At 50.2% G+C, this 27,597-nt stretch overlaps 1 protein-coding gene across 1 annotated transcript; it reads left to right on the top strand.

Annotated features, from left to right (window-relative positions):
- Nucleotides 1-1,904: 1,904 nt before the first annotated feature.
- Nucleotides 1,905-27,597, top strand: C9H10orf71 (chromosome 9 C10orf71 homolog). The gene is made up of 4 exons (XM_006976720.4): nucleotides 1,905-2,103; nucleotides 17,948-18,050; nucleotides 18,509-18,632; nucleotides 22,543-27,597. Exon 4 carries the CDS (start codon nucleotides 22,690-22,692, stop codon nucleotides 26,926-26,928), a length of 4,239 nt encoding a protein of 1,412 aa, XP_006976782.1. The 5' UTR covers nucleotides 1,905-2,103; nucleotides 17,948-18,050; nucleotides 18,509-18,632; nucleotides 22,543-22,689; the 3' UTR covers nucleotides 26,929-27,597.

Below are 27,597 nucleotides of genomic sequence, written 5' to 3'. Positions count from 1 at the left end.
TTCAAGCAAACAGTATCAGCTCTTGCCTCGGAGCACAGATCACCCGTGTCTATGATCCCAAACCAGACATGAGGTCATGCTTGCCACCTGTGAGGCATTAAGAGTAAGCTGGGAAGAGCGACTCAGAGGAGGAGGACAGTGAAGAGAGTTGGGAAATCAGAAGCCCCACGGAACGGTTCAGCTCTGGTTACTCACCCAAAGCAAATTCCATGTATAATGAGGTTTAGCAAGGCAGTACTGTCTAAGGTTGGGATGAAATGACTCTGGCCACAGGCAGATGACACGGAACTGACTGAATTTGTTTACATGTGTAACGGGGGAAACAATCACTAAAATAGCAAATCTATGATTTCTTGGGTATTGTTTAATGGAAAGCTCTATTTAAAAAAAAATAAATTGGCTTAAGTTTTATTTAAAGGAAACTAATAAATGATAATTTAGATGGCTGAGGATGTCATAAAAATTGTGTAACAATAATAAATAAATGGCTAACATGGGAAACTTGACAATATAATTATATATATATATATATATATATATATATATATATATATATATATATATAGCCTCGCTCCTTTGACAGAGCAATGGGTACTCTTTCTGGTTTAAAAGTAGGTAAACTGAGGTTTAGCAAGGAAGAGTGACTTGGCTGGTGTCAGGGAGCTAGGGATTAATGGAATCAGGGCTCCCTGGGCCTGTGTGGTGTTTTCACTCCCGTTTCAAGTTGTTATTTGTCCCGGATGGGATGGGCAACACTGAAAGGTAGAGTCTTCTTCAGACCACCTAAATGCTGAACCCATCCAGGGCCTGGTGTTCACAGGCTAAGGTTCAAGGCTGGGACAGAGGTGGCTGCCCTTGAGGTGCCCACAGAGTCAGGACAGGCAGTCCACAAATAGATGCAGAGGTATAGTGCTCTGCAGGGCTCCCCCGGGGCATTGAGCTCTGTATGGAGCCAGATACCTGGCAGGGCTGGACAACTTGAATCCCTCAGGCCACAGACCAAGGGAGCTTTAACAAAGGAGCTTTAGGCAAAAGAGAAGAAATTATTGTATCAAATTTTGGCAGTGAGGAGGATGGGGAGGGCAAGGAGCTAGCACAGCCTAGAGAAGGTGGTCTAGGGCCGTTTAGGGGTAGGGCAGGTGACCCCAGGCCAATCTAGGATGCAATCATCGAGAAGGCAGGTGTGAACTCATCTTGGGACTTTGGGGTGGGGGTGGGGGTCCTTCCCAGGGAAGGAGAGGGGAGCCCTGGGCTGATGGAAAAGATCTGTCATTGGTACCCAGGTTTTGCAAACACCAAGGCCAAGTTGTTGAGTGGACACTTACCTTGCATCTTCTCTGGTTATTTCTCATCCTTCTGCATCTCTCCCCTTGAAACCCAGCCCAGCCTTCCCCCAGCCTGCGGCTGGCCAGATTATTTTGCTCCAAAAGCGTGGCAGAGTATGGCTCCTTACTCGAGGAATGCAGGCCGTGGTTGTCCAGAGCCGATGATGAAACGGGCTATTTCTGCTCTGGGACATCAGCAGGCCTCCGTGGCTGGTTCCAAGGCACACACTATCATGTTCTTAACATTTCTTGAGACAAATGCTTTCCTCCCCCCACCTTGAGATATTTTTATTCGAATCTAGGTTCTGGGGTGACTGTAGAAATCACTCTGCACTGAAGCTGGAATCGTGGTGAGGGGCCAGCTAATCGGCAAACAATTTTCACTCCCTGAGTTATCTATTACTCGTGGCTGATCTGGATGTAAAAATAGCCTCTGAGGCTGTTTGTTTAATCTGACTGTTACTTGACACCACGCGGGTGTTGCAGAGCGGACTGTTTGCCTCTTCCCCACCACGAACACCATTTGGTTTCCCCAGGCCAGTCTCTGTTTGGGTAAGCTTCTGGGCCTTCCACGGCTGGCAGCTTCTGGCCGCTGATCCTGCTCAAGTGGGTAACTCGGTGGGACGCAGGCAGTCCGGGTGTTGAATCCTCTTTCCTCTCCTCTCTGGGCAGCCTGGCTAAGGGGGAAGAAGTTCGGGCAACTGGGCAGAGCCGGTACCCTCCAGATCCTGGGAAGGCCTGTGGAACAAGCAGCTGGTTCGCACGTGGAGATCGGAAGGTACAGTCTGCACACTTGCGTGCTCCTTGGCACAGTCAAGGGAGTCTCCAGCGGATAGTGGAAGGGGTGTCTGCTCTGGAGGGCTGCGAGCGTTGAGATGTGTAGGATGGCGTCTAGGGGGTAAGAGCAGACTGAGTGCTGGGGCTCTCGGGGCTGAGAGTGCTTTGTGGACCATGAACGGAAGATTTAGAGCATTTATGTGTGACTTTGTCCTCCCACGTAGCTGTCAGGGCGCTCAGCTCCTACACGGCGGAGTGAGCACGTGCTGGTGGATATGTCGGGTCTTTGCATTGCCAAATGGGACCACCAGGGTCCCAGGTTTCACGGCAGAGTCGAAGGAGACTCCGTTGTCACTCGCAGCTATAACGGAGAGAGACACTGGCCGTGGCACTCTGACTTAAGGGCTTTGAAAGCACGTGGGTCTCCAACACAAAGCCCTCAGCAGACTGCCCGTCCTCACGCACCCCAGGGAGCCCAACCAGATTCCCTACCAGTCAGGCTTGCCCAGTGGAAAGCCATTCTTTTTCTTTCTTTCTTTTCTTTTTTTTTTTTCATTTTCCAATGGAGAAGAATTGGTAAGTGATGAGCACTCTTTTGAATATAAATATATGAAAGTTTAACATAATTAAGAAATATTATTTGGCATTGTAAAATGCCTCTGTAAATACAGGAATCAGATGTGCATGTTAAACAACGTCTGCTTTTCCAACCTTTGGAAACAGTAGTGATTGAATGCCCTGTGACTGGGAGCCTGGATTTGTAAATAAAGCTTTGCTGGCACACGGCCCAGTGCATTCATTTGCATAAAGCCAGGCAGTTTTACACACCTGCCCAGACTGTGCAGCGTGGAAAAACCAAGTGTGTGATCTTTTACAGAAAAAGGCTGCTGACTGCCCATGGGGCACATGCTCCTGGAGCTGAATAGAATTTTAATCCACGTACATCCACAACAGCAATGCAGTTCATGCAAGCAAGTCTAAATTCAGTTTGTCACCCCAAAACAAAACAAAGAAAAAGACACGCAAGTAGGAAGTCTGGAGCGTGAAGTTGGGAAAAAGGGGTCAGCTAGAATAGAAGAGGATGCGAGAGAGGGTAATGGGGGTGGAAGTAATCAAAATACACTATGCATTGCCAAAGGATTAATAATAATAATAATAATAATAATAATAATAATAATAATAATAATAATAATAAAAGCAAATTTAGGAAGAAAGTAAAGAACAGCCTGGGAGCAGGATGTTCAGGGCCAGCAGCAGGTGGACTCTGAAGTCTCCTTCCCTAGGCCTGCTTATCAGTTCTGGCTCACACCGGAAGATTTCAGTTTTGCCCTGTGGGGCTGAGGGTTACCTTAGCCTTAGAGTCACCAGTCGTGTGGAGCATCGGTGTGGCCAGCTGACCAGAGTGGATTATGCTTATTGGGGAGTTTATAAATAGCCATCTCCGGGTGACCCAAGTCCAACCTGCATCTGCCCCTTGGGTCTTTGGTCTGGAAGGAAGTGTTCCTGCTTTTTGGTGACCAGAAGCTGGTAGGGATGGGAGCAAAGGCTCACACTAAAGAGGAGGAAGCGGGTGGTGGGATGCCGGATCATTGAGGCAGAAGGACCAGAGTCCACCAGGACGGACACTCAGGCAAAGGGAGCTGGGAGCAGGTGACAGGGAAGGCCAGAGGGAGCCTTGTGGCCTCAGAGGAAGAGTCCATCTCTTTGGCTGGCTGCCTTTTCTCAGCAAGTGCCTGTGTTTCCTGCCCTCTGCTCTTGACCCTGACTCACAGGGGGAAGCCCCATGTTCCAAAATAGCCTACTCCTCCAGTCGCAGGCAGTCTCAGTAACTGAGCCCTGCCCATGACGCCAAGGCTAGGCTGGCTTGCTTGTTGCCTCTTGGAGTTTTAATCTGTCTGTCCCGGGGTTACTGGAGAGGAGTGGGGGCTTTAAGAGAATGTCCCTGGGGGAAGGTGCACAGGGCTGGCATTCCCCAGTAAGGTCCAAGCAGGCTAGAGTGTCTAGGCTTTGTGTCTATTGGTAGATTTGAACCCCATTTCACCAACTCTAGCTAACCCATTGCCCTGTAATTTGATTGTTGTTCCTGCTTTTTTGTTTTGAAACATAGGCTGGCCTTGAACTCCCGATCCTCTGTTTCTATTTGCAAAGTGCCAAGTTCTAAGGGTACGGGAGTGTGCCACCATACCCTGCCCATCTTGGGTTTCATTTAGTTAAGAAAGCTCCAAGTGCCTCTTGGCCTCTGCTTGGTTCCCAGGGGCTTGCATGGCATGAGCTGGTGGGAATGGCTGGAGGGGAAGCCAAAGGATCCACGGAGGTCAGAGATCAGGACCCAGCAGGGAACCTGTGGAGTACACGCCAGTGCTGAGACACACCACACAGCGTAAGCCACAGGGTCAGTGTGGAACGTAGCTGTATACAGCACTAGCGCAGTAAGAGTAATACATGTACTTCAGGAGTCAGGGGAAGGTGGAGCATGGTCTTGGCTTGAGGACCAGCCTCAAGGGGCAGATGGAGCTGAGGTGGGGCAAAAAACATTCCAAGCTGGGCCTGTGTACGCTGACCTTAGGGGAATCTGAGAGCAAAAGAGTTTGAAGAACCCAGCGAGCATCTGTGGCTTCTCTAAGGACTTGGGAGAGAGTGTTCCTACCCAGCTCTCCAAGGTCCAGCTAAGACAGGATGTGAACAAAGGGCAGCACCCAGGAAAGGCTCCCAAAAAGCACTTCCCAGTGCTCACACTCAGCTTCAATGGGAGCCCCCGGCTCTTGCCAGCCGAAGGCAGTCCTTTTCGTCTTTGAGCAGGCCCATTTTTCAGGAACTGTCTGGCTGAGTGGAGAGACACATATCGCCTCAGCCATTTCCCATCGTAAAGCCTTTGCCCAAAGGAAGGAAGAGGTGCTGGGATTCAGTTGATTCATCTAGGAGCAGGTTTCTGAGACAGCTCAGATCATCTCCAGCCTCTCTGTGGTGACTAGAGGCTGCTTTCACACCTGGTACTGCTGAGCCCTACCTTTGAGGAGCAGGTGACATTGGAGCTGCCCCTTGCCTAGGTCTGAGACTACCAGGCTACATGCAACATTGTGTTTGGGGCTCAAAACCTGGGCCTTGGCAACTCTAACAAGCTAGGCCTGGCCACCTGGCCTCAATAGTCCAACTAGAGAGACAAGAGCTGGGGAGAGATGTAGTCCATGTGACCATACTAGAAAGAGGAACACAGAGTCCCAGTGATCCCCAAAACTATCTTCTGGGGTCCTGATATGAAGTTTAAGCTTAAACACTATGTGCATGCCCAGCTAGCTTGGTCAGTAGAGCAGGAAATTCCTAAGTTTAAAGATAAGGATTAAAATCATTGACCCATGATTCTCTAGCTCTGTCCTTTAAGGGGATCTAAGTTGTCATAACTGTGAAAACTTCCTGAGAAACCAAATCCTCCTTTGGCTGGCACCAGGCTTTAGCCCTTCCCTTCTACTAGCGTGAGATTTCTGGGGAAATTTCAACTCCCTAGAGACCTTTTGTTTCATTATTCTGATAGCCAAAGGGCAGGCAGAGGTGCCTTTCTCTTCAGAATATCTTCACTCCTGCCAGCATCGTTACAGCACAAAGAGCTGACCCCTGTCCCCAGTCTGGCCTTGTCTGACTCTCACAGGAGGGAGGGCCCAAGTGCTCCAGGAGTCAAAGGCACAGCTCAAAGACACAGGGCTATACCCTGCCCTCAGTTCCCACACCACAGCCTCCATTCAGTGGCTAGCTACATGTTCCCAACAGATAAGTTCTTAGCATGTCTGGGTTTATGGTTGAGGTCACCCAGCACAATAGATCTTAGGATCTCCTTCATAGATGCAGACATTGAGGCTCAGAGGGGTTTAATAACTTGCCTAAGCATGCACAGCTAATGAGGGACAGAGGAAATTGCCCCAAGACCAGGGGAGCCTCGGGAGCTCTGGTCGGCCCCAGTTCAATGAAGGAACTCTCCATCACTGCTGTCTCCCTTTATGTTGGGGAAAGGCAAAGTGCTCTCAGTGACTCTAGTGATTGACAGTAGGCCTAGATTAACCAAGTTACCTGGTAGTGAGGACCATGCCGTCTCTGTTTTACAGACCCAAGAACCTACTTCATTTTCCTAGTAACCATATGAGGTTATGTAGAAACTGAGGCACAAAGAAGGACTTATTTACTTATTTATTTTTGTAATTTGTTGAGGGCCACACACAGCTAGTTCAGCCAGGATCCAAGTTCAAGGACATCTGGCACTCCAAGGTCCCTGTCTTAGTCCACTCAGGCTGCCATCATAAAAACACATAAATGGCTTATAAACAACACAGTTCAAGGCACCAGGCCGGCCCAAGAACCAAATCCTCACATATAGTACCTTCCTGCTGTGTGTTCACTAGGTAGGAAGAGGGCAAAGGAGCTCTGTGGGGTACTTCCATAAAAACACTAATCCCATTCACAGGGCTCCACTCATGTGACCTATGCACCTCCCAGATCCTGATCCATCAAGTTCAGGATTAAAGTTAGACACATAAACATGAGATACACATCCAAGCCACAGCTGTATCTTGTGCTAAGAATTCCCCTGTACTGAATCCTCACTCCATGGAAGTCTGCCCATGTTCCTGTAGTTCCCACCCAGTCTACCCATGTTCCTGTAGTTCCCACCCAGTCTACCCATGCTCCTGCAGTTCCCACCCAGTCTACCCATGTTCCTGCAGTTGCCACCCAGTCTACCCATGCTCCTGCAGTTCCCACCCAGTCTACCCATGGTCTTGCAGTTCCCACCCAGTCTTGTGGTCTTGCAATTCCCCCCTGTTCTCTTCACAGCCTCCCAGGGAGCTAATGGTTACTGCAGCTGGTTAGGCAGAGACTCAAAGTGCTGAGGTGGTGTAGCCAGGTAACTCGTCAAGTTCTCACAGATCTGGGAGGTGAAAGCACAGACAGAGCTTTTGACCTCTACCTCCTGGTCGTAACCTTAAGGGAGTTCTTCAACCTCTCTGAGCCTCAATTTTTTCATCTAAAAATTTTTGACACCAAACCCACCTAATCTTCTAATTGGAACTCCAAACAAGGTCATATACAGGAAGAATGTGATGGACAAGTTCAAGGACAGATGGCCAGGAGCTCCCTTGGAGTGCTGGTGCTCAGTGAGCATCCTGGAGTATGGATGATCAATGATGGCTGGCTCTCCATGCTGTGCCTCTCTGCTGGGTCACCCAGCCCAAGGGTACCATTTCCCAGGTGAAGCAATTGTCCTCCAAGATGGTCTGGAAGACTCTCTGGCTCCCCCCTTTGCTTCCCTGAAGAGGTAGTGCCTGAGCCAGCTTCTCTACACAGTCTGGAACACTCTGGGTTCTTTCAGGGGTCCCACTTCACCTTATCCGGCTACCTTCTAGGGGCTGAAGAGAGGATGATTGCTGGGCAGTAACCTATTCCCAACGTAGCCACATGCCTCTCCTAAGGGACCATCCCCATTTGCATCAACATACGACTGTGCTAGGAGATAGCACTGGGTGAACAAGGTTCTGTGGTATGGGACCCCCTCTGTACAACCTCTACAGAGTCAAAAGTGGTTCTCATGAGTGCCAGCAAACCAGCACCAAATCAAGATTAGAAAAATAGCAGTTTGTTCAAAAGCTGCTGTATTCTGAAACTGTAATCCAGAGAGGCAGTGTTGCTGTCCATATGGGGTGCTAGAGAGTTCCAGGGTCTTTGCATCTCATGTTTGGAAGTCTGCTGCATGGGTGCAGACATGAAGGACATGCTGTAGCCAGAGGTCCTAAAATCAGCTCCTGGGAGACTCGAATATGAAACCCAGAGCATGGAGCTACCAGGAGTAGTACAGCACTGAGTAAACATGCTTGGCCTAACTGGGCATCCCAGAAGCTCCTGGAGATGGTCACACACATGATGCATACGGCAGGAGCCTCCCTGCTCAGCAGTGCCAGGTTCAACCCCACACTGCCAGACACTAAGCCTCTCTAGACTCCACATTCCTTCTCCATGAATTATAGGGATTCTTACCTCCCTCATGCTGTTGTTGTATTGAGCAACAATAAGTATTGATGATATTGGGCCATACAGTGTTAATCTTGTGCCAGGTGCACAGCAGGTAGAATGTCTCTCATCCATCCCTTCATCCCGTTGACAAGAAAGTGCCTTGTCCCTGTGCTAGCACATACACTGTGGGGACTGTGAGCACACAACCAGTCCACAGACTACCAACAGGGGAAGCCTGTTCCTTCCCAGTGAATCTTGTCTGACCCTGTCAGTTATAGGGCTCACAACTCTGGTTTCCAGTCCTCACTCAAATGAAAATCACTATCAATAGGGTTGGTTTGAACTGTTTTACAGGGATAGTTCAGAGAGATGTCCAGAATGACACTGTCATAGAGCCAGGCTTCTAGCTCTTCCTATGGCCGAGAACTGTCTCTGCAGCTCCTTTCCAAAGCCAATTCCCTCATTTCCTGAGTCCACAGCAGGATGCCCATGGAGAAGGTGGAAGGGAAGTATAGACAAATGTGGATCACATACACGATCAGAGCCTGATGCCACCCCCTGGGGACTTTGTCAGTGTCTGCAGTGGCCAGGTCAAGAAGCCCTGCTAGGAGAACCTCCACAATGCACTAGCATTAATTCCACACCTCAGCAGAGAAGTCCAAGGCTCTAAGACAGTGATTCTCAACCTTCCTAATGCAGCACCCCTTTAATACAGTTCCTCGTGTTGTGGTGACCCCCAACCAAACTTATTTCGTTACTTCTTCATAACTCTAATTTTGCTACTGTTGCAAATCATAATGTAAATATCTGTGTTTTCTGATGGTCTTAGCCGACCCCTCTGAAAGGGTTGTTTGATGCCAAAGGGGCTGTGACCCACAGGTTGAGAATGATTGCTTAGTCTTGCCATCTTTTAGTCACAGTTACATTGATATGCAGCCTTACATAACACTAGCCTTGCATGACATGGGATCTTGGTGTGAGCCTGAGTGTCTTACAAGCTTGGAGGGCCTCCTCTGGTGGCTTCCCTGGCATCAGGCATGGCCCTGCAGTTTGGGTGAGTGGCAAGGTGATCAGGTCCTCTATGGAAAGTGCTGGTTGATCAGCACTCAGCCCAGTTTTGACAAGAGCCCAAGGAAGGAGGTCACCGAAGGTCCAGAGGCCTTCTGCTCCCGCCTCCTGGGGCTAGCACCACTCCTGTAAAGGTAGATGGAGCACCTCTGAATCTGAAGTGAACAGAGGCGCCCAAGGCTTGGCATCCACATCTGCAGAGATGTCTGGGGAACGCTGCCAACCCACTGGCAATGCCAGCCATGAACTCCTCCCCAGCACTGGAAGAATACAGAAGCTCTGTTCTGGCCAAGTCTACCAGGCACTCGGGAGTGACATCTAGTACCACCCTGTCTGAGATGGCAAGAGCAGCGTGCAGCTGCTAGCTGGGGGCAAGCTTTTGCAAGTGAGACTTTCCACTCAGAAAGCAAGCCCAGCTGGATGGAGCCTGCTGGGCTTCAGAAGCATTTCAGAGTCCCCCACACCTTGCAAAGCCTGCTGTGCACACCTGGTCCCAGCTCTGCCTTGGGGACATCAGGCTGGCATCAGGAAATGAGCCAGTGCACACACCTAGAGAGCCAGTCTGGAAACACTCTTCAGCCTACCATGGTCATCAGGGATCCGGAGCAGGGGCTGCAGGAGGACAGGCTGCTGGAAACCTCTGGAGCTCTGCACCCTTTTTTCCCCCTAACCTCTCATTTCTCCTGAGACTGGATCCTTGCTTGGGTCTGTGATGCCCAGAACCAGTGTCCTGACTCCTGGTTAGATTAGCTACAGACTCAGCCCTGGGTCTAGGCGATGATCAGAAGTTCATGGGAAACTGGCCCATCTAGACATTGTAGCTAGCACTGGGTCAGTTTGAGAGCCCTTGGCTTTCACTGCCTCTCTCCTAGCTTGAGGATTCCTCAGATCAGCTCGGGCCTTGGATATTGTAACTCATTTGAATTCTATTGTGATAAACACCACAACGAAGAGCAACTTGGGGAGGAAAGGAATTGTTTCATCTTACAACTCTCAGGTCACAGTCTGTCACTGGGGGAAGTCAGGACAGGAACTCCTGGCAGGAACCTGGTGGCAGGAACTGAAGCATAGAGCTGCTTACTTCTTGCTCAGCCCACTTTCTTATACAACTCAGGACCTCCTGCCTAGGTGTGGCACCGCCCACCTTCCCTCATAAATCATTATTCAAGCCAGTCTGATGGAAGCGTTTTCTCAACTGAGGCTTCCTCCTCCCAGAGGACTCTAACGTGTGTCTAGTTGACAAAAAACCAACCAGCACATCTAACAAGTGTCAGATCCAGGGAACCAAAACGGCTAAACCGGGTATACGATGACTCTTCTGCACATCAAAGCTGTGTTTTCACACATGTAAGTGACAACCTCAGAAAGCGAGAGAGACCAAGAGACAGAGACCAATCTAATGCCATCCAAAGTACAAAGCCACCCCTCCCAAGCTTCCCTATTCCACGGGAAAAGGACTCTGATCTCAGATCAGCTCTTCCCAGGCATTATCTATAGCACCAGTTATGGAGCGCATGGTAAGTCCTCAACCCGCACTTAATGCGATGAATGTGTGGGAAAGCCTGAGGTTCCACTCATGGCTTTTCTCAGCAGGGCCTGAACCTCTGGTTTTCAAAACTTGAAAGGGATGACAAGGACACAGCCATTATGACATTTGGCTGAGAGTGGAGGGGAATCACCATGGCTCCAGAAAGAAGGACCCCTAAGGCTAAAGACAAAGTTTTATTCAGCTCCAGAACTCAGGGGCCTTAAGCAAGGGACAAGGAAGAACACAGGAAGCCTCAGTCTCCCCAGTGGAGGATGGAGAGGAAGTGCAACCTACCGGGTTCAGTGAATACAGGTGTGTACAGGGATGCCCTAAGCCTCCCACCCTGTGAACACCCTGCTTGGCCCCATCTTCTCCCCTTCCCTGAAAGAGCCAACCTAAAGAAGCCAATTTGGTCATTTCATCGTCCTCTGCTATAGACCGGATGTTTGTGTCCCCCCAGATTCATATGTTGAAATCTCAATTCCCTATGGGCTAGTGTTCAGAGGCAGATCTGAGAGAGATAATTTAGTTACAAGGGTCAAATCTTTATGGGTGCCCCTAAAAGAGGAGATCAGAGAGATTGTCCCACCCCAAGCCCCATCCCTGTGTGTATAGATAGGGTGAGAAGACATCCATTCAAAAGCCAGGAATAGAACCTTACCAGACAACATGTCTTCCAGTACTTTGAACCTGAACTTCCCAGACATAAGAGCTTCGTTGTTGGTGCTTAACCCACCCATGTGGTGCTTCTGCCATAACAGCCACGCCACCTAAGACAGCCCCTTCCAAATGTGCAGAACACAGACAAAGACCTCTGAAGAAGTAAAGCTGCCGTGTACTGCACAGAGTCCAAGAGCCTGGCCAAAGGCAAGGAGCAAGTCATGGCCCAGAGTGGGTGGCTGGGATGGGATGGTGGAGGCTGTGTATTCACGTATGGCTGGACTGAGGTTTCTGGGCTGGGGACAGATGAGGGAACTGTCATGATTCACTTCTCTAAACGGCTCCTTGTGGTGTGTGTGAGCTGATACCCCCAAACAGCACCCTCAAAGCCCAGCAAGAGGCATCAATTCCAATTTCCTAGGGCCTTCTGGGTGTGATAAAGTCAACCTGTCATCTCTCTCTCTTCCTGCTTCCCCTCACTCAGAACGGAAAATGCCATTCAATTAAGGTGATTACATCCTCCCCAAGACATTGGGCTTGAAAACCACACCACAGGCAAGTGGTCAAACTCGTGGTAGGACAAACCCCAGAGGCCTCCTGTGGTGAGCAGCAAGCCTGGGGAGCAGAAGACAGCAGTACCATGTTGGCCCTGGGCCAATGGAGACAGCCCTAGCCTTGGCTGGACAGAGTCTGGCACCAAGGTCCCATAGCACTGAGCCTTCCCCAAACAAACAGAGGGACCATGTCCCCAGCCCTATCAGAACTTCTATTTCTGTGGCTTCCATGGAAAAAAAAAAAAGCTGAGATGGCCAGAAAAGTGAAATGAACGCCCCACCCCATCCCTTTTCTCCACCCACGCCTTTGGTTCTTCCTGGAGCTGGAAATCCCAGCCTGAATTCTTCCCTTTTTTTACATGCTGCGTTATACTTAGCAGTAGTCTGGACCTCTCTGAGCCTTCTTTCTCCACCTATAAAGTGGTGACAAGGTCTGCTCAAGCCTCCTCAAAGCAGTCATAAGAATGAGACAAGATAATGGGTGCCAAAGAGAGCCAGGAACCACAGGGTGATGTGCAGGAGTGGGCTGTGCTGTCTCTGTGCCGCCTTAGGAATGACACCACGCCAGCTTCCTCTGATTGTCATCCACTTTGGGTGCTAAGAGTTGTAGGACCCTGAGTTGCCAGACTGAAAAACCAAGAGGGCAGTGGAATTTGAATTTCAGAGTAATTTTAGTTATAACTGTTTCCCACATGGATATACTCGCAGTGTAGAAGATGTTTAGTGCCTGAAATTCACATTTTACCAGTCATACTGTACTTTTAATTCACTCATTCTGCTGGCCTGGGCATGGCAGACCTCCTGCTACCCCCACCCCCACTGCCCACTGCTCTGCATGAATCTCAGCGTCACATGCCCTGGGTGCCCAGCCTAGTTCTACCACTCACCAACTGGAAGACACGGAATGTCTGTGTTGCCTCTCCCAGGCTCTGTTGTCTCATCTCAGAAGGGATACTGATAATACTCATCAGTGATGAAGGCCCAAGCTGGGACTCCACCCCAGAGTCACCCATAAGGGCTCTGATTGATTGGACAGTTGTGATCCTCATTGTGTGGGGAGAAAGAGCAGCTAGCTATATGTGGAGTTTCTGGAGCTAAAGGTTGGCGCACCCAAGTCTGGGCCACCTCTTGTGTTCCCCATCTAGGATGCAGGGAGGTCAGGGCACACCACAGAGGCTGGGCTGTGTGGTGCCCTCAGTCCTGAGTTAGCAGCTGACCTGATCCTTGAGGGTGATACAAAGAGCATGAGGTATCTGAGCTCTCAGTGCCCCCTGTCTGTGCACCACACACTCCAATACACTCGTCATCACATCCTCGTGGCCCCAGAAATGCTCCCCACCACAGCAGCTGACAGCTTTCACACAAGGCGAGCAGACACTGGGCCCAGGATAGAGGGAATGCAGGCAAACTGGATTCACTCCAAAGATCTCAAAATGTCGCTGGAGGGGCAGATTCATACAGAAAATATAGAATAAAGCAGTACACATGACAACAAAGAATAGAGCCTTCAAGGAGAAGGTCACATGGGGACACGGGGCGCAGTATGGCCAGGGACAGAGACATTCTTTGCAGAGGACTTCCACCAGGACATGTGTCTGCAGATCCCTCAGCCAGTGGGTGGCAGGCCAGGGCAGGCAGAGGCACATAAGGGAAGTCACACTTGTCCTTCCAGAAAGTGCAAGGGGTCTGGCCGGAGGCAGCGAGCCATCTTCAGAATGCAGCAGTGCAGTGGCAACTCTCCTCGAGACAAGGTGAAGAGTATCCCACACTTAAGACGCACCGTGCCTTCAGAGAGGATCTTGGTGCTCAGCTCCAGAGAAGGCTGGGCTAGTGCATGCCCTCACATTTGGCTTGTTTGATACATTCCTATTCAAAGAGACAAACCCGCCAAAAGGAAAAGGGAAAATACACCCTTGAGTGTTCTTCTCCCCATCAAGGCTCGGTACAATACTCACCCATCCCCATATTGTCCAGGGGTGTGTCAGCAGTGTGCCATTGTCTGCCTGGGGACCCTGTTTCCCCAGTGTGCTCTGGAATTTTTCAGGTTTGGCTGTACCATGGAGGGCAGATGTCCCACCGTGTATTCTGATACCCACCATCATATCGGTTATCACTGGATGACCATCAGCAATGGGACTGTCAAATGTATTCAGAGGGAGTTGCCAGACACTGGCCACTCCAAAGGCATCAAAGCTGCCCCCAGCTTGGAGCACTGGGAGGAGAGAGAAGATCAGGGGTTTCTTCTAACTCAATCCTGACCTACGCATTGTGAATGGGTGCCCCGAACACCCAGCCAGCCTGTGAATGACCTCTAAGAAGAGCTCAGTTAACCTTTCGTCTTTGACCACAAGCAAATTTTGTACATTTGGAGACTTGAAAAAAAAAAAAAAAAAAAAACCACTTATATTTAAAATCCTCTGATTTGGAACTGGTGGGACTTCTGCGATTCTCAGGTTATCAGTGAGTCACTGAATGAAATCCATCAAAGTCGATTGGCAGTGTAAGCAGAGTCGTGGTGTGAGTGGGAAACCTGCTCATCTGCTTGACAGACAGCATGGGATGTTGATGTGAGGCAGACAGTTAGGGAAGTCAGGCAGAGGCAGCAGTGGTGAAGCCCACAGACTAACAGGACAGACACACGTTAAACAGCAAATCACGAGAGCCAACGGTTGCATGTAGGACAGCGCTGTAACAGAGGTACACAGAGCCTGTCACAGGACCGTCCAACGCAGGGCATGAAACAGCCTGAAGAAGCTGACTTGTTCAAGGGACACATGATCCTGGGCTCTGAAGCATGTGCATGAGTTAACCACACAGCAGGGACCAGAAGAAAGGAAATAATTCCAGGTACAGAAAGCAAAGGCCTCAGTTGGGCATCCCATGGTGTGTTGCAGAAGCTGAGGAAAGGCCAAGGGGCATGGACAGTCCCACATGAGAATTCTTGGAAACTTGAAAGCCACTGAGGATTCTAAAGAGGAGGTTGACATCTCAGACTTGATTCCTCGAAGCTGGGTGGAGTGTAGGAATATCTATTGTCTTCTGCAGTCGCCCACGAGAGCTGTGATAGCACCTGGGACCAGGTAGTAACATGGAGACAGATGGAGGCAAATGGACAGAGGAGATCTCAGGAGCAACCTCAGGAGTTGAGGAGCTAGCACAGAGGATGAGGAGGAGTTGAAGAGCTAGCACAGAGGATAAGGAGGATCTGAGTTCAAGTCCCCAGAACCCATGAAAAATGAGGTGTGGGTCCAGTTTGCCTAAGTTACTGTAGGGGAAGCAGTGATATGATAATCCCCAGGAGTTCCTAGGCCAGCCAAACAAGACCCTGCAAACAAGGTAGGGGGTCAGAACTGAGGTGGTCCTCTAATCACCACGTGAGCTCTGTGACAAGCACACACCTGCACTCAGACATTTAAATCTACAAACCCACACCAACACACACACACTCCAACACACATACCAACACACACACACATACATAAATCTTGGGGCTAAGAAACGGAGAAGATGAGGGACTCAGAAAGAAGGAGAGAAGGAAGTTGCCTGTGATTCGAGGTTAGTGAAATCCCCAGAGACATCACCTGGGAGCTTTTGAAACATGCGAGTTTGGAGGGAGGGAGACACAAGCATGGAGCTGGCTGTCAGGTGGCTGGAGACTCGGGCCTGGGGTCACTCAGCTGAACCTGGACACAGCCTTGGTATGTAGATGCTTAGGTGTGAGCAAAGTCACAGTTCCCGAACTTCGAGGGTTATTCCCTGTGTCCCAACAAGCCAAGTTCAGCTATCCATCCTCAATAAGCCAATCAAAGGAATCACATCTGCAGTGAAAAGGCAGAAAAGGGAGTTTTATTCAATGTGGCACATTGGGAAGAGTAACAAAGACATCCAGCAACTTCCCCAAGTCCATCGTAGGGGGTCCTGACATGAATGTAAGAGATCCCATGAACAGTGTGGCCAGGAGTGACCCCTGCCTGACACCGCTTCAGCTCCAAGTCTCTCCTGCAAGGAATCTTTCTCCAGGAGATGAGCTCCTCCTCTGGCTGACCCCAGGCTTTCGGCCTTTTCCTCTTCCTCCAGGAGACCCCTGGACAAACTTGGGGTCCTTCCTTTCAATAGTCTGATAGCCAAAGAGGGGAGCGCATATCTCTTTAGATAAATTCATCCCCGCCAGGCAGGTGTGTTACAGCCTATGTCCATGGTACAGAGTGAGGAGAGAAGCCTTAGTTACAAGAAACACCACAGTGAGGAAGGGAAGGCAAGAGACTGATCAGAGGGTGAAGAGAAGAGGGAGGAGCCAAGGGCACTTGCCAGAGGCCAATAGTCTTAATTGTAGCTAGAAGTTCCAAGAAGCATTCCCAGCCTGTTGGAAGATTCATCCAGGAGCAATGGAGGAGGTCCAAAGGCAAGAGCAAGAAGGCTGAGGCGCTCCTGGAGAAAAGGATGTGCAGGAATCATGTAGAAAAACAGAGCTGTTTTTGGAAGGTTGGAGGCATGTGGAGGAATCCACCCAACCCAGTTACATGTTCCCTTATGTCCCCCATGTACTTGTCAGCTCCTATTCGAAGGCAGTTTCTCACACAGCTCAACCCTGCACAATGTGTCCGGTCAGCGACGTCATGTGCCAGAGAACGCACGAGCCTAGGTGGGCTTCTTTCCAGTGGGTCATAGGAGTGAGCCAGCTGCTGCCGAAGTGGTCAATGGAGACCACCCCAGCAGCAGTGACCATGAATCTATGAGGCAAGTGGGGAGGGAGAGGGTCTGAGCACAGAGTGGCCGGTCCTCAACGTCCTCAAAATAAATGCCACCATGTCATTCTCAGCGAGGTGGTGTCTGTGTGGAGCCCCACTGGCTTTACTATCCATTCCTGTCACGTTTCAGGAGAGCGGCCAGAACTGGGATGTATTTTATTTGGTGGTGCAAACTAGTCGATCTAAACCTTTCAGGTGGCCTTAAGGCCTGAAGTCAGGGCCTTTTGTTACCAAACTTTCTATCATCTTGCCCCCTCCCCCCCCCAACTGTTTATATGTGTGTGTGCCTTGGTTTGCCTTGGGTGGGGGTATAAATCATGATAAAGATTCTCAGTTGTAAACACTGCCACATCAGGGTTGACATGCTCAGCATGCAGACACATTAAGACCCTCTTCCTGAGTTCAAGGAACCTTCTAGTTTGTAAGAGAAAGAATCAATCACCAATTTGTAGAACATATGGGTCCTGATATCTGATCTGTCACAGTGCAGTGTGCTCTGGGAAAAGTAATGGCAGCATGCTGTGGGGACAGGAAGGAGACCCATCAAAACCAGCTGGGGAGTCGGGACGGGCCTCGCCGTATGGCAGTAGACACAGAGCTTCTCTCTGATTCTCTAAAGAAATATGATCCCCGAATTTGAGTTATTATGATTATTAATATTATTAATAAACTAGCTTAGGCTAGATTAATATCCAGGAGCTACAATCTGGAGAAGGTCTGGAGGAAGCCCCATGGGTCTGCCTTTAAGATTTGCATAGTGGCTTTATTTTAATTAGTTTACCTTCATCCTGAGCGCTCTGGAAACCCTCCTGGGCAGCTTTGGGGTTCTTTTAGCTGTCAAAATAGATACTCACACCTCCTGCCAACAATAAATCGAACACCACAGCTGTCTGCTGAGTGGACTTGAATTGGCAGCTCTATGTCCCTTTACTGTAAAAACTAAGGTACCGATTTAGTTAGGAAGGGGTCCTTGCTCAGATTTTACTAGGAAAGAAAAAGTTCTTCATTGGTCCACTCCTGTTAGAAATCCCTCCCACTGGCTACCAAGGGTAACCTGGAGATTCTCCGGACCATCAGCAAATTCATGAATATTAGGAAGAATATAAATTAACTTTGTGTTGGTTTTCACCAAAAGTATCTATATTGATGAATTTCAATGCATTGAAATATGAATTTAACAAAGGAGATCGTCAGCCAACCACCTTACAAACTGTACTACTGGCATTTGAAGACAGTTTTTCTATTGAAGACTCTGCAGTTGGTTTCACTGAAAACATATCTTCCTCTTCATTCTAGATGGGCAGTGATGACGCCAAATCTCAGTGTGAAAAATCGTTTGAAAAACACAGGTCCTGAAAGTCAGCAAGGCAGGCGCCTGCAGCCCCCACTGCCATAACAGGTAGGTGTGTGAGTCAGCTTTCCACCCACCACTGGAAGGAGCACCTGGGATGATTCCCGTAAAAAGGAAGAGTCGGCTTTGGCTCACTCGCGTGTACAAACACAGCAGCTCCATGGGCTTAGCACCATAGAGAGGAGTGCATCATGGGGAAGTAAGCAGTGGAGGGAGCTGCTCACCCCACAGCAGACCGGAAGAAGTGTGGAGGAGGACAGCCACGGCGTCCATTTACTGGCTTCCCGCTAGCCCCCACCATTTAAAGTTTCTAACATCTCCAAGCTAGGAACAAGCCTTTCACAGAAGGATCTGAGGGGGACATCCCAGACCCAAACCAGAGCCCAGTGGAACCGATCCGAAAGCCAGCATCAGGAAATATTTTCTGTAGTTGATGAATGGGCCAAAGGTGCTACTGGGAAGGGTCGGGGTGAGGCTAATGTTATGACTGTTCCGTTTGACTCCAGGTATCATACAGAATTGAAGAAATTATCTGAATGAAGCTGGTAGGCAGAAGTCATGTGGTTATTCTCTGACCATCAGTGAGCATCTCCCTCTCTCTGTTTGGAACCACGCTGAACCCAAGATCAGGTAGGGTTTTCTGCAAGCAACAGAAACAGAACCTTAACTCACACCAGAAAGGGTTCTGTGTGAACAGGAGACTCACACCGGTTGTGATGATACATGTACTCCCAGCACTTATGGATAGAGGCAGGAGGCTCAAGGTCATCCTGGTCTATATGAGACCCCGTCTCAAAAAATCAGAATAAGGCATTCAAGGTGGAGGCTGAAGTTCATGGAAAGCACCTTGAGCGTTTTCCTGCTGAGAACTCCCTCGTACACATCAGCACCTGCACAGCTTCAGGACAAACTATAATAGATGCTTGTCTCCAGAGGAGCTCAGCAGTCACCTTGACTATATACCATCAACCCTCAAGGGCATTATGCTAAATGAAATCATCCAGAAACAAAAAGGACAAAATGCTGTGTGATTACAAACTAGAGCTGAAGGCTGGGAGTCTAGCTGGGTGACAGAGCTCTGGCCTAGTAAGATAAAAGCCCTGCCTTTGAACTCCCAGCACCACAGAAACTAAAGTGCCCTCAGTGAAATATAAAGACATATCCTTGCAATCCTAGCATTCAGGTGGCTGTGGCAGGAGGATCACCAGCTATAAACTTACTCAACAATCTCATCTCAAACAAATGAACCAGAAAAACAAAGTAAAATAGAGGATGTGGGGTCTAGGAGAGAGATGAATGCAGAGCTGGTGTTTAATGGCCAGACTGTCACTTTATAAGTTCAAACCACGCTGGAGAAGGAGGGTGGTGAGGTTGCATGCACAGCAAGTGTGTGCTAGAAATGGTTAAGATGGCAAACTTCATTTATTTACTTACTTACTTATTTTTCCAAGACGGGGTTTCTCTGTGTACAGAGTGTCCTGGAATTCAGTCTGTAGACCAGGCTGGCCTTGAACTCGAAGAGATGCTCCTGCCTCTGCCTCCCAAGTGTGGGATTAAAGGCGTGGGCCACCACTGCCCAATGGGGAATGTGGACTCACTCAGAAAGAATGGCAGCCAGTTTCCTGACAGCGATGCTTTTGGAGCCCAGGGAGGAGCCAGAGTTAGAGAGGGCAGCAGTGTGATCAGGACTCCTGCAGGGATGAGGCAGGAGGAGGGAGCATCTTCTGGGCAGATTCTGTGTGCCGAGTGGCAGCCAGTGAACAGACTGCCCTGTGCTCCTAAGCTCCAGGAGCACACATGGACAAGAAGCAAGGAAATAGAGACTAAGACGGGACAAGCCAGTGGAAGGTCATAGAAGGACACTGCCAACATGACCCACCTCAACTTCTGGTACCTGCTCCATCAGGTTCTCCAGAACAGAGCAGTAAGATTCCAAATGATAGAAATTCAACCTAAGAGCTTCCCCCACCCCAGCACATTTTAAAGCACAACATTGTTAACTACAGGCACCATGCTGTATAGGACAGCTTTAGGTCTTATTCATCTTTAAAACAAAAATCAAAACTTTGGGGACTGACAAGGTGGCCCAGTAGGTAAAGGTGCTTGTCACCAAGCCTGAGTGACAACCTGAGTTTGCTCTCCTGAACCCATGTGAGAACCGAGTCCTGCAATTTTGTCCTCTAGTCCCCACACATTCACGGTGGCACCTACATGCTTATACATACAAAATAAGTAAATAAATAATTTGAAAATCAACACTGAGTTATTTGGCATCACCTTTCTGCTTACCCTTCTTTAGGCCAGGCCCTGGTGCCTCCCACTCCACCCTCTGTTTCAAGGAGTTTGACTTTCAGATTCCTCACATGAATGGTATCACACCCCACTTAGTCTTCTGTGACTGACTTATTACACTCAGCACCCTGTCCTCTAGCTCATCCATGTTGTCGCTAACAACAGACTTCCCTTTGTGTTTAAAGCATAAACAAGGTTCTGCAGTGAATGGGTCCCATTGCTCGATTCATTCGACTGTCTGTGCATATCGTGGCTGCTTCCATGTTTGGCTGCTGACAGCGGTGTCCCAGGAACATGAGAGAGCAGTGTCTCTGCAGGCCCCACTGCATTGCATTGGTTATATGCGAATGGCTGGATTGTTGGTGATTGTAATGGTTAGAGTGCTTGTAATGACTAATTTACGTTTTTGTTTGTTTGTTTGTTTCGTTTTGTTTTGTTTTCCTTAAACATTCATTTTTTCCTTTTATTTTATTTTACAGTACCATTCAGTTCTACATATCAGCCACAGATTCCCTTGTTCTCCCCCCTCCTATTCCCTTCCCCTCCCCCCAGCCCACCCCCCATTCCCACCTCCTCCAGAGCAAGGCTTCCCCCGAGATCGACCTGGTAGACTCAGTCCAGGCAGGTCCAGTCCTCTCCTCCCAGATTGAGCCAAGCGATCCTGCATAAGTCCCAGGTTTCAAACAGCCAACTCATGCAATGAGCACAGGACCTGGTACCACTGCCTAGATGCCTCCCAAACAGATCAAGCCAATCGACTGTCTCACCCATTCAGAGGGCCTGATCCAGTTGGGGGCCCCTCAGCCTTTGGTTCATAGTTCATGTGTTTCCATTCGTTTGGCTATTTGTCCCTGTGCTTTATCCAACCTTGGTTTCAACAATTCTCGCTCATATAAACCCTCCTCTTTCTCGCTAATTTATGTTTTAATGTATTTATTTTACGTGTGTGAGTGTTCTGCCTGCATGTATGTATATGCATCATGTCAGTGCCTGGTGCCTGAAGAGGTCAGAAGCAGGCATCAGATCCCCAGAACTAGAGTTACAGGCGGCAGTCGTGTACCCTGTTAATACAACCTATACTCTTAACCACTGAGCCATCTCTCCCTAATTCACACTTTTCACATCAGTGCGCATGTGTTGTCTGTCCCTCCATCACATTTTTTTTACATTTTATTTATTTTATATACTGTGTGTGTATAGGTGTGCACGCGCGATGGTGTGAGTGTGGGGGTCAGAGGATCACCAGTGAGAGTCGGTTCTCTCCTTTTACCGCGTGGGAGCTGGGGACTGAACTCAGATGTCAGCCTTGTCAACATGTTCGCCTGCTGAGCCAGCTCCCCACACGCCCCCTTCTGCGGCTCTTGGTTGGTTCTGTAGTAGTTCACCTAACAGATAGGGTTTCTCACTATGGTTTTAACACGCACTTCCCAGACAGTGATGTTGGGCACCTATTCTTATACCTGGTCACCATTTGAATGTCTTCTTTGAAGAAATACCCATGTAATGACCTCCCTTTGTTTGTTTGTTTATTTATTTATTTATTTATTTATTTATTTATTTATTTATTTATTTATTTATTTTTAAGACAGAGTCTTTCTACATAGCTCAGGCTGTCCTGGAATGCACTGTACAGACCAGGCTGGCCTTGAACTCACCTGCCTCTGCCTCCCAAGTCCTGGGATTAAAGGTATATGCTACCATGCCTGGCTTTCTTCCCCAATTTTTCAATTGTGTTCTTTGGTTTTATTTTTTTAGGGTTTTGATGTTTTGAGGTTTTGGGGTTTTGCTATTTAGTTATAAGTTAATAACTATAAGTTATTTAGTAAGTCATTCCTTACTAATGCTTTGGGATACACAGTTGCCTTTTTACTTTGCTGACTATTTCCTTTGCCACACAGAAGCCTTGTAGTTTAGTGAAGTCACACTCAGCCATGTTAGCATTTGTTGCCCATCACCTCAAGCATCTTTCTCTTAAGACCTTGAACTGATTAGGTCGCATTCACTTGCATTACACAAGAAAATGTGCTTTGCCCAAAGTCTACGGATTTTAATGCTAGTCACATCTAAGAAATACTGTCCTGGAAACCTCTAGACTAGTGAGCAGAAATAGTACACTTGGTTAGTCAAGTTGACACGTGAAATTAACTACACAGAGACACTAGTATCCACTTAAGACTGGCATGTAGCACGTGTATAAATTGATTAAGCTGGGTAGCCTATTCACAACATGTACTTCTTCCTTTCACAGAGGAAAAAAAAATCCTCACTTGGCTATTGCCACCGGTCAGCTCAAAGCTCTACTTCGTGCCAGGCGGGTTCCTCTTGACTCTTGCCAGAACCTCACCAGAAGCCACCTAACAGCTGCCGGGGACGGCCCTACGCCAGCCAGCGGACTATGCAGGCGAACAGAAAGGGTACAGATGGGTTTAGTGATACCTCCAGCATCGGCAGTGTGCTGGACGACGCAGACAGGGAGGTGAGCAGCCTCACAGACCGGGCATTCCGGAGTTTATGCATCTCAGAGGACACTTCCTTCCACGACTCTGTCCTGGCTCTGTCCCCAGATATCTCCAGCCAGGGCTTTGGGACTTTTCACCAGGAAACAGTGAGCCACACCAACAGGAAAAGTGGAATTTGGAGCCAGCTTCCATCTCAAGGCACGGAGCATTCTGGTTGGGCAGCCACCTTCCAACAGCAACCCAAATATGTTCAGGGGGAGGAAAAGTACCCCAAAAACAGTCCCCCGGCAACTCCAGTCCAGAGGAGACTGGAGGTACCCATCTCTGGCCTGAGGAGCAGCAGCAAGCCCATCTCCAAGGTCTCCTCGCTAATCAGATCTTTTGACAGGACAGAGAATCAACCCTGTGACAGCCGGCCTCCTCCCAGCAAGCCTCCAGCCCTCAAAAATCCCCCCAAGTTTGCACTTCCCCCAGAAGGTGGTGTCAACTTCTGCTTCGATTCTGCCTTTTTGACCGTGAGGAGGGTGCCTGCTGAAGTCTCCAACACCCATCAGAGCAGCCACCAGCCTGGCAGAATTCCTGGAGAGCAAGAGTCTCCCAAGAACCCAGAAGTAGCAGGCCACAGCTCAGAGAGCCTCCTCCGGACACCTGACCATGTGGCTGACTCATTTGAGTCAAGGTTTCCCACCCCACCACTCAAGCCAGCTAAAGCCGAGCCGGGAAGAGGCAAGGAGTGGGTTCCCAGGGGGACTTTTCTGCACAGTGAAAATAGTGCGTTTGAGTCATGGAATAGCCACCAACCAAAGCTCCCGGAAAGAAAGGACATTGCTGAAACAATCCCAGAAAGCAAAGTTCCCAAACATCATGAGGGCATGCCCTTGTTAAAGAAGCCTCACCCTTCTGAGTCCAGAGTGTCCCCCTGCCAAGCCCAGACTAACTGCACCCAGGAAGAGACCAGGTCAGCATCAGGGCCTCAGTCCATATCTGGAGCCTGGGGGGACAGGGATCCAGGATCCCAGGTATTCCCTGTAGAGGGAAATGCTTCACAGATTGACCCCCAGATGAAGCGGAGCCAGCCCCCATGGAGGAAGCCAAAGGCTGGCAAAGGAGGAACAGATGGTCCACATGATGCTTTGGAAGACAAGAAACAGCCTAATAAGAGAGGCCAACCTCTGTATTCAAAGCTCAACCCTCAGGGTCAAATTCCAGAAAATGGTGTTCTGGACATGCCAGAGGATCCCAATGACCATTACAGCCCCCCCTTTAACATCAGTAAACTCCTCACCCCAATTATACCCACCAAGAATGTCCTGGAATCTTCAGACACCCAACCAGTGGAAATCAGTCCATCCCCTCCAGGACAGCCAAATGGATACCAGGAGAAGGAGCCCAACGAGGCTCAGTCTCGGGATAGCTACAAGTCCAAAGCACCCAGCTTACTGTTCAATCTCAAGGACGTTAGGAAGCGTGTCAAGAGCACGTACAGTCCCTTGCCTCTCTTAAAAAGCTTTGATGAGAAAACCAGAGGTAGGCTTGATAGCAAGCAAGAACTTGTGAGCAACGGGGTCACCCTTCCCAATGGGCTTGAAGAAAACCCTCCCGCAGAGCTTTCCAAGGAGAGGCCACCTAGCACTTTGCACAGCAGTACCCAGAAGGATCCTGCAATGAACTCCACTGAGTCCCTTGCCGACAGCCACTCGACCCTTGGTTCACCTTCAACCAGCTCCCAACCCCACTTCTGTGTCAATGGGGAGGCTGCAGAAAGGCACAGTAATGAGAAGGAAGATGCCAACAGAGCACCAGAACAGGGCCCTTCCGAGTACGGCTGGCATCCAGACTCCAGGGGACGCCTTCCCCGGAAACATCTCTCCCTGAAACTCAGCAACAGGGAGTCCGAAACAGGACAAGCTACAGAGAAAATGGAGCCCCACCAGCTGGACAATGGGCTCTCAAGATCCATCTCCCAAGAGATGGAGCCTGAGCAAGAAACGGGGCTCCAGAACCTACCCTTGAACCAGAAGTCCTCCCCGGGGCCCCTCTCCCCTGAGGAGGAGGATGTGTTTTACAGCGACAGCCAGTCTGATTTTACGCCATGCCTCCGAACCAAGGCTAAATTCAGCACCAGCTCTTCAGATCAATCCTTTGCTTCTTTTGATGATCAGCAGAAGGTGTGGTTTGCAGAAGGTCCCTGGGAAGACAGGAAGAATCGTGTGAGTGCAAGTGACGATCAAAAGGATGAGAAGGAGACCATGATGGAGAAAGATGAGCCACAGCCATGTACCTTAAGTAATGGACATATAGGTGTGGAAGAACACAGACAGGAAGAAATGCAAAGAAAAGCACAAGGTTGGTCGGGAGGGACACCCAGGAAGACATCCATGGAGGAAGTCAATTTCAGAGGCTCCTGGGTGAGGGCTGATAAGGATACAGCTCTTTCGCATGCCAAGGACTCGACTCCCTTGCCAGCTTCTGCCAGCAAGCACAGACTGTTCCCAATTAAAGACAACACACTCAGGGCCACCCCGGTGATAAAACCTATCATTCTGCCTCTCCTGAGGACAGTGTCCTCAGAGGACTCACTTAGTGGTGGACACAAAGAGAATGAATTACCAAGGCAACAGTGGGATGAGGATGCTGGTGGCCTCTGTGCCTCAGAAAGTCAGGAAATGCGTAACACTCCTCTATCCAGCAGCATGCTGGGCGCATGTGTGGTGTGTGAGGGCGTGGAGGAGGACCCTGTGCACACTGCAGCCCAGGCTGAAGCTTCTCAGCAAGCCCGGAAGGGAAGTTTTTCTTTCCTACCACTGGTGGAAGAGGAGGGCAAGATGAAGCCACCCCCAGATATCACAGGCGAAGCGCCAGCGCGTGGTAAGAGCAGGTCTGCGGACTCAGGGAAACCGGCTGCCCCGCAGCACATCCCCACCATTGCTTTACCCCCAGAAGACCCGCCCTCCTCCCAGCCACTCCACACCAGTTGGGAAGAACAAGGTTTCCAAAGCCACTTTCTGTCTGCACCCAGAGCAGGACCTTCAGGAAGAAGGCTGGTCCCCAGGGAGGCAGCGACTTCCCCCAACCCCAGCTCTCTAGGTGAGAGCAGCACCTGCTCTCCCGCGGCCAGCAGTGTTTGGGAGGAAGCTCCCCAGGCTCCCGGGGAACCGTGGCTGCGCCAAGAGCCTCCGAGCCCCAGCCCCTGGGCCAGCCCGGGGCGAGCTAGGCTCACCCGGAGGGAGGACATGACACACGGCCTCACATGGGAGGCTGAAGGCTCTGATCCCCAACTCGAACGGTTGGCAGACCTCAGGACCCTCTCTCCGAGAGGCGCCTTGATGGCAGAGGCTGCTGAGAAACCCGAGCCCCCTGCGCTGCTGGAGAGGGCGGCGGGCAAGCCCCCTGCAGTCCCGCCCAAGACCGAGAAGGCCCTGCGGCGGGCCAAGAAGCTGGCCAGCAAGAGGAGGAAGAGCGATCAGGTGCCCGAGAAGCACACCGAGGCCTGGGAGGGCCAGTCCTTCGCAGAGGACACGCAAGGGACAGAGAGGAGGCCGGTGTCTCCAGGAAAGGGGCCGCGACCCAGGTTCCCTGCGGTCCGCTCCCTGCCCCCGCCCACGCACCGCCACTCGGTGTCCTGCGGCTGGGAGTCCTCGGGGAGGCGGCCTTGGGGGCCTCAGCCCCTCACGCCCCTGCCCCCTTATCCCGCCACCCAGAAGGTGCTCCAGGATCCTCAGTCGGGACAATACTTTGTCTTCGATGTGCCTCTCCAAGTGAAAATCAAGACTTTCTATGACCCCGAGACTGGCAAGTATGTCAAGGTCTCTGTCCCATCCTCGGAGGATGCCTCCTCCGAGCCACCTCTGCTGGATGCCCTGGCTGCTCCCTACCTACTGTACCCTGGCTTCCGGCCAGTGCCTGTAACCTCTGTGATGCCTCTACGCTGCTCCTCTCAGCTGGCAGCTCCCACCTTTCTCAGGCAGGGGGCTTCCAGCCACAGGCCCCAGAGCTCCCAAGGCGCTAGACTGCAGCCTCCCCCTGAACGTCTGGGTGAGTCCACCCAGCATGCCTCTGCCCAGAGACCCCGCGGGCCTCCCCATAGTCCAGAGGAAGAGGGTGCAGAAGCGCCAAGCCTCAGCATCATCTCCACCGATGACCTAGAGGACTTTGCCACAGAGGGTGTTTCTTGAGAATTGAAGCAGACTGCCCCCAACTCCCCGCAAACCAGAAAAGCTTACAGTCACAGAACCTCTCCAACAATGCCTCTATCTACCTACCTATCTACCTACCTATCTCTGTCTACATGCATACACACACACACACACACACACACACACACACACACACACACACCTTCAATTCATATTTAGCCATTTGAGACCTCTATAGTCCAAGAGGAAGTGAAGATCCCTGTCTCTCTGGGGGCTCCCTGGGGCCACGGCCCGTTCCCCTCTTCCTCTAGCCATCCCCTGCCCTTCTCTGATCCTACAGTGGGGTCGATATGGCATGGGACATTGGCCATCCTAAGAGTTACTGGGCTCAGGGCACCCCCACAGTCTCCTTCTCCAGGGTGGGCTTCCTCAGCAAGGTTCCTAGAAACGCTGAGCCCTGCAGTGGGTGGGAAGCCCTCCACCAGGTGGACTCCACCACACCCAACCTGGGGTCAGGCGTAGCACATAGCAGCAGTTTTAGGTCCCCTCAGGTGGCACTGGCTAAGGACAGACCCAGGGCAATCTCGCAGAAGTGATCATTTGCACAGTGGTTCTCCTCATGGTGGAAGCTTTGTCTCTGAAGATCTGCTGAGAAAGCAAAGGCTACTATTTAAAATGTGAAACAAGTTTGCCCGTGTGGTCCTGTCC

This window comes from Peromyscus maniculatus, chromosome 9 (assembly GCF_049852395.1).
Source record: "Peromyscus maniculatus bairdii isolate BWxNUB_F1_BW_parent chromosome 9, HU_Pman_BW_mat_3.1, whole genome shotgun sequence".
In the NCBI taxonomy this organism is placed as follows: domain Eukaryota; kingdom Metazoa; phylum Chordata; class Mammalia; order Rodentia; family Cricetidae; genus Peromyscus; species Peromyscus maniculatus.
This window is presented reverse-complemented; position numbering and strand designations above follow the sequence as displayed.

Coding starts and splice junctions, on each gene's coding strand:
- C9H10orf71 (XM_006976720.4), top strand. CDS start 22,690: ATGCAGGCGAACAGAAAGGGTACAGATGGGTTTAGTGATACCTCCAGC.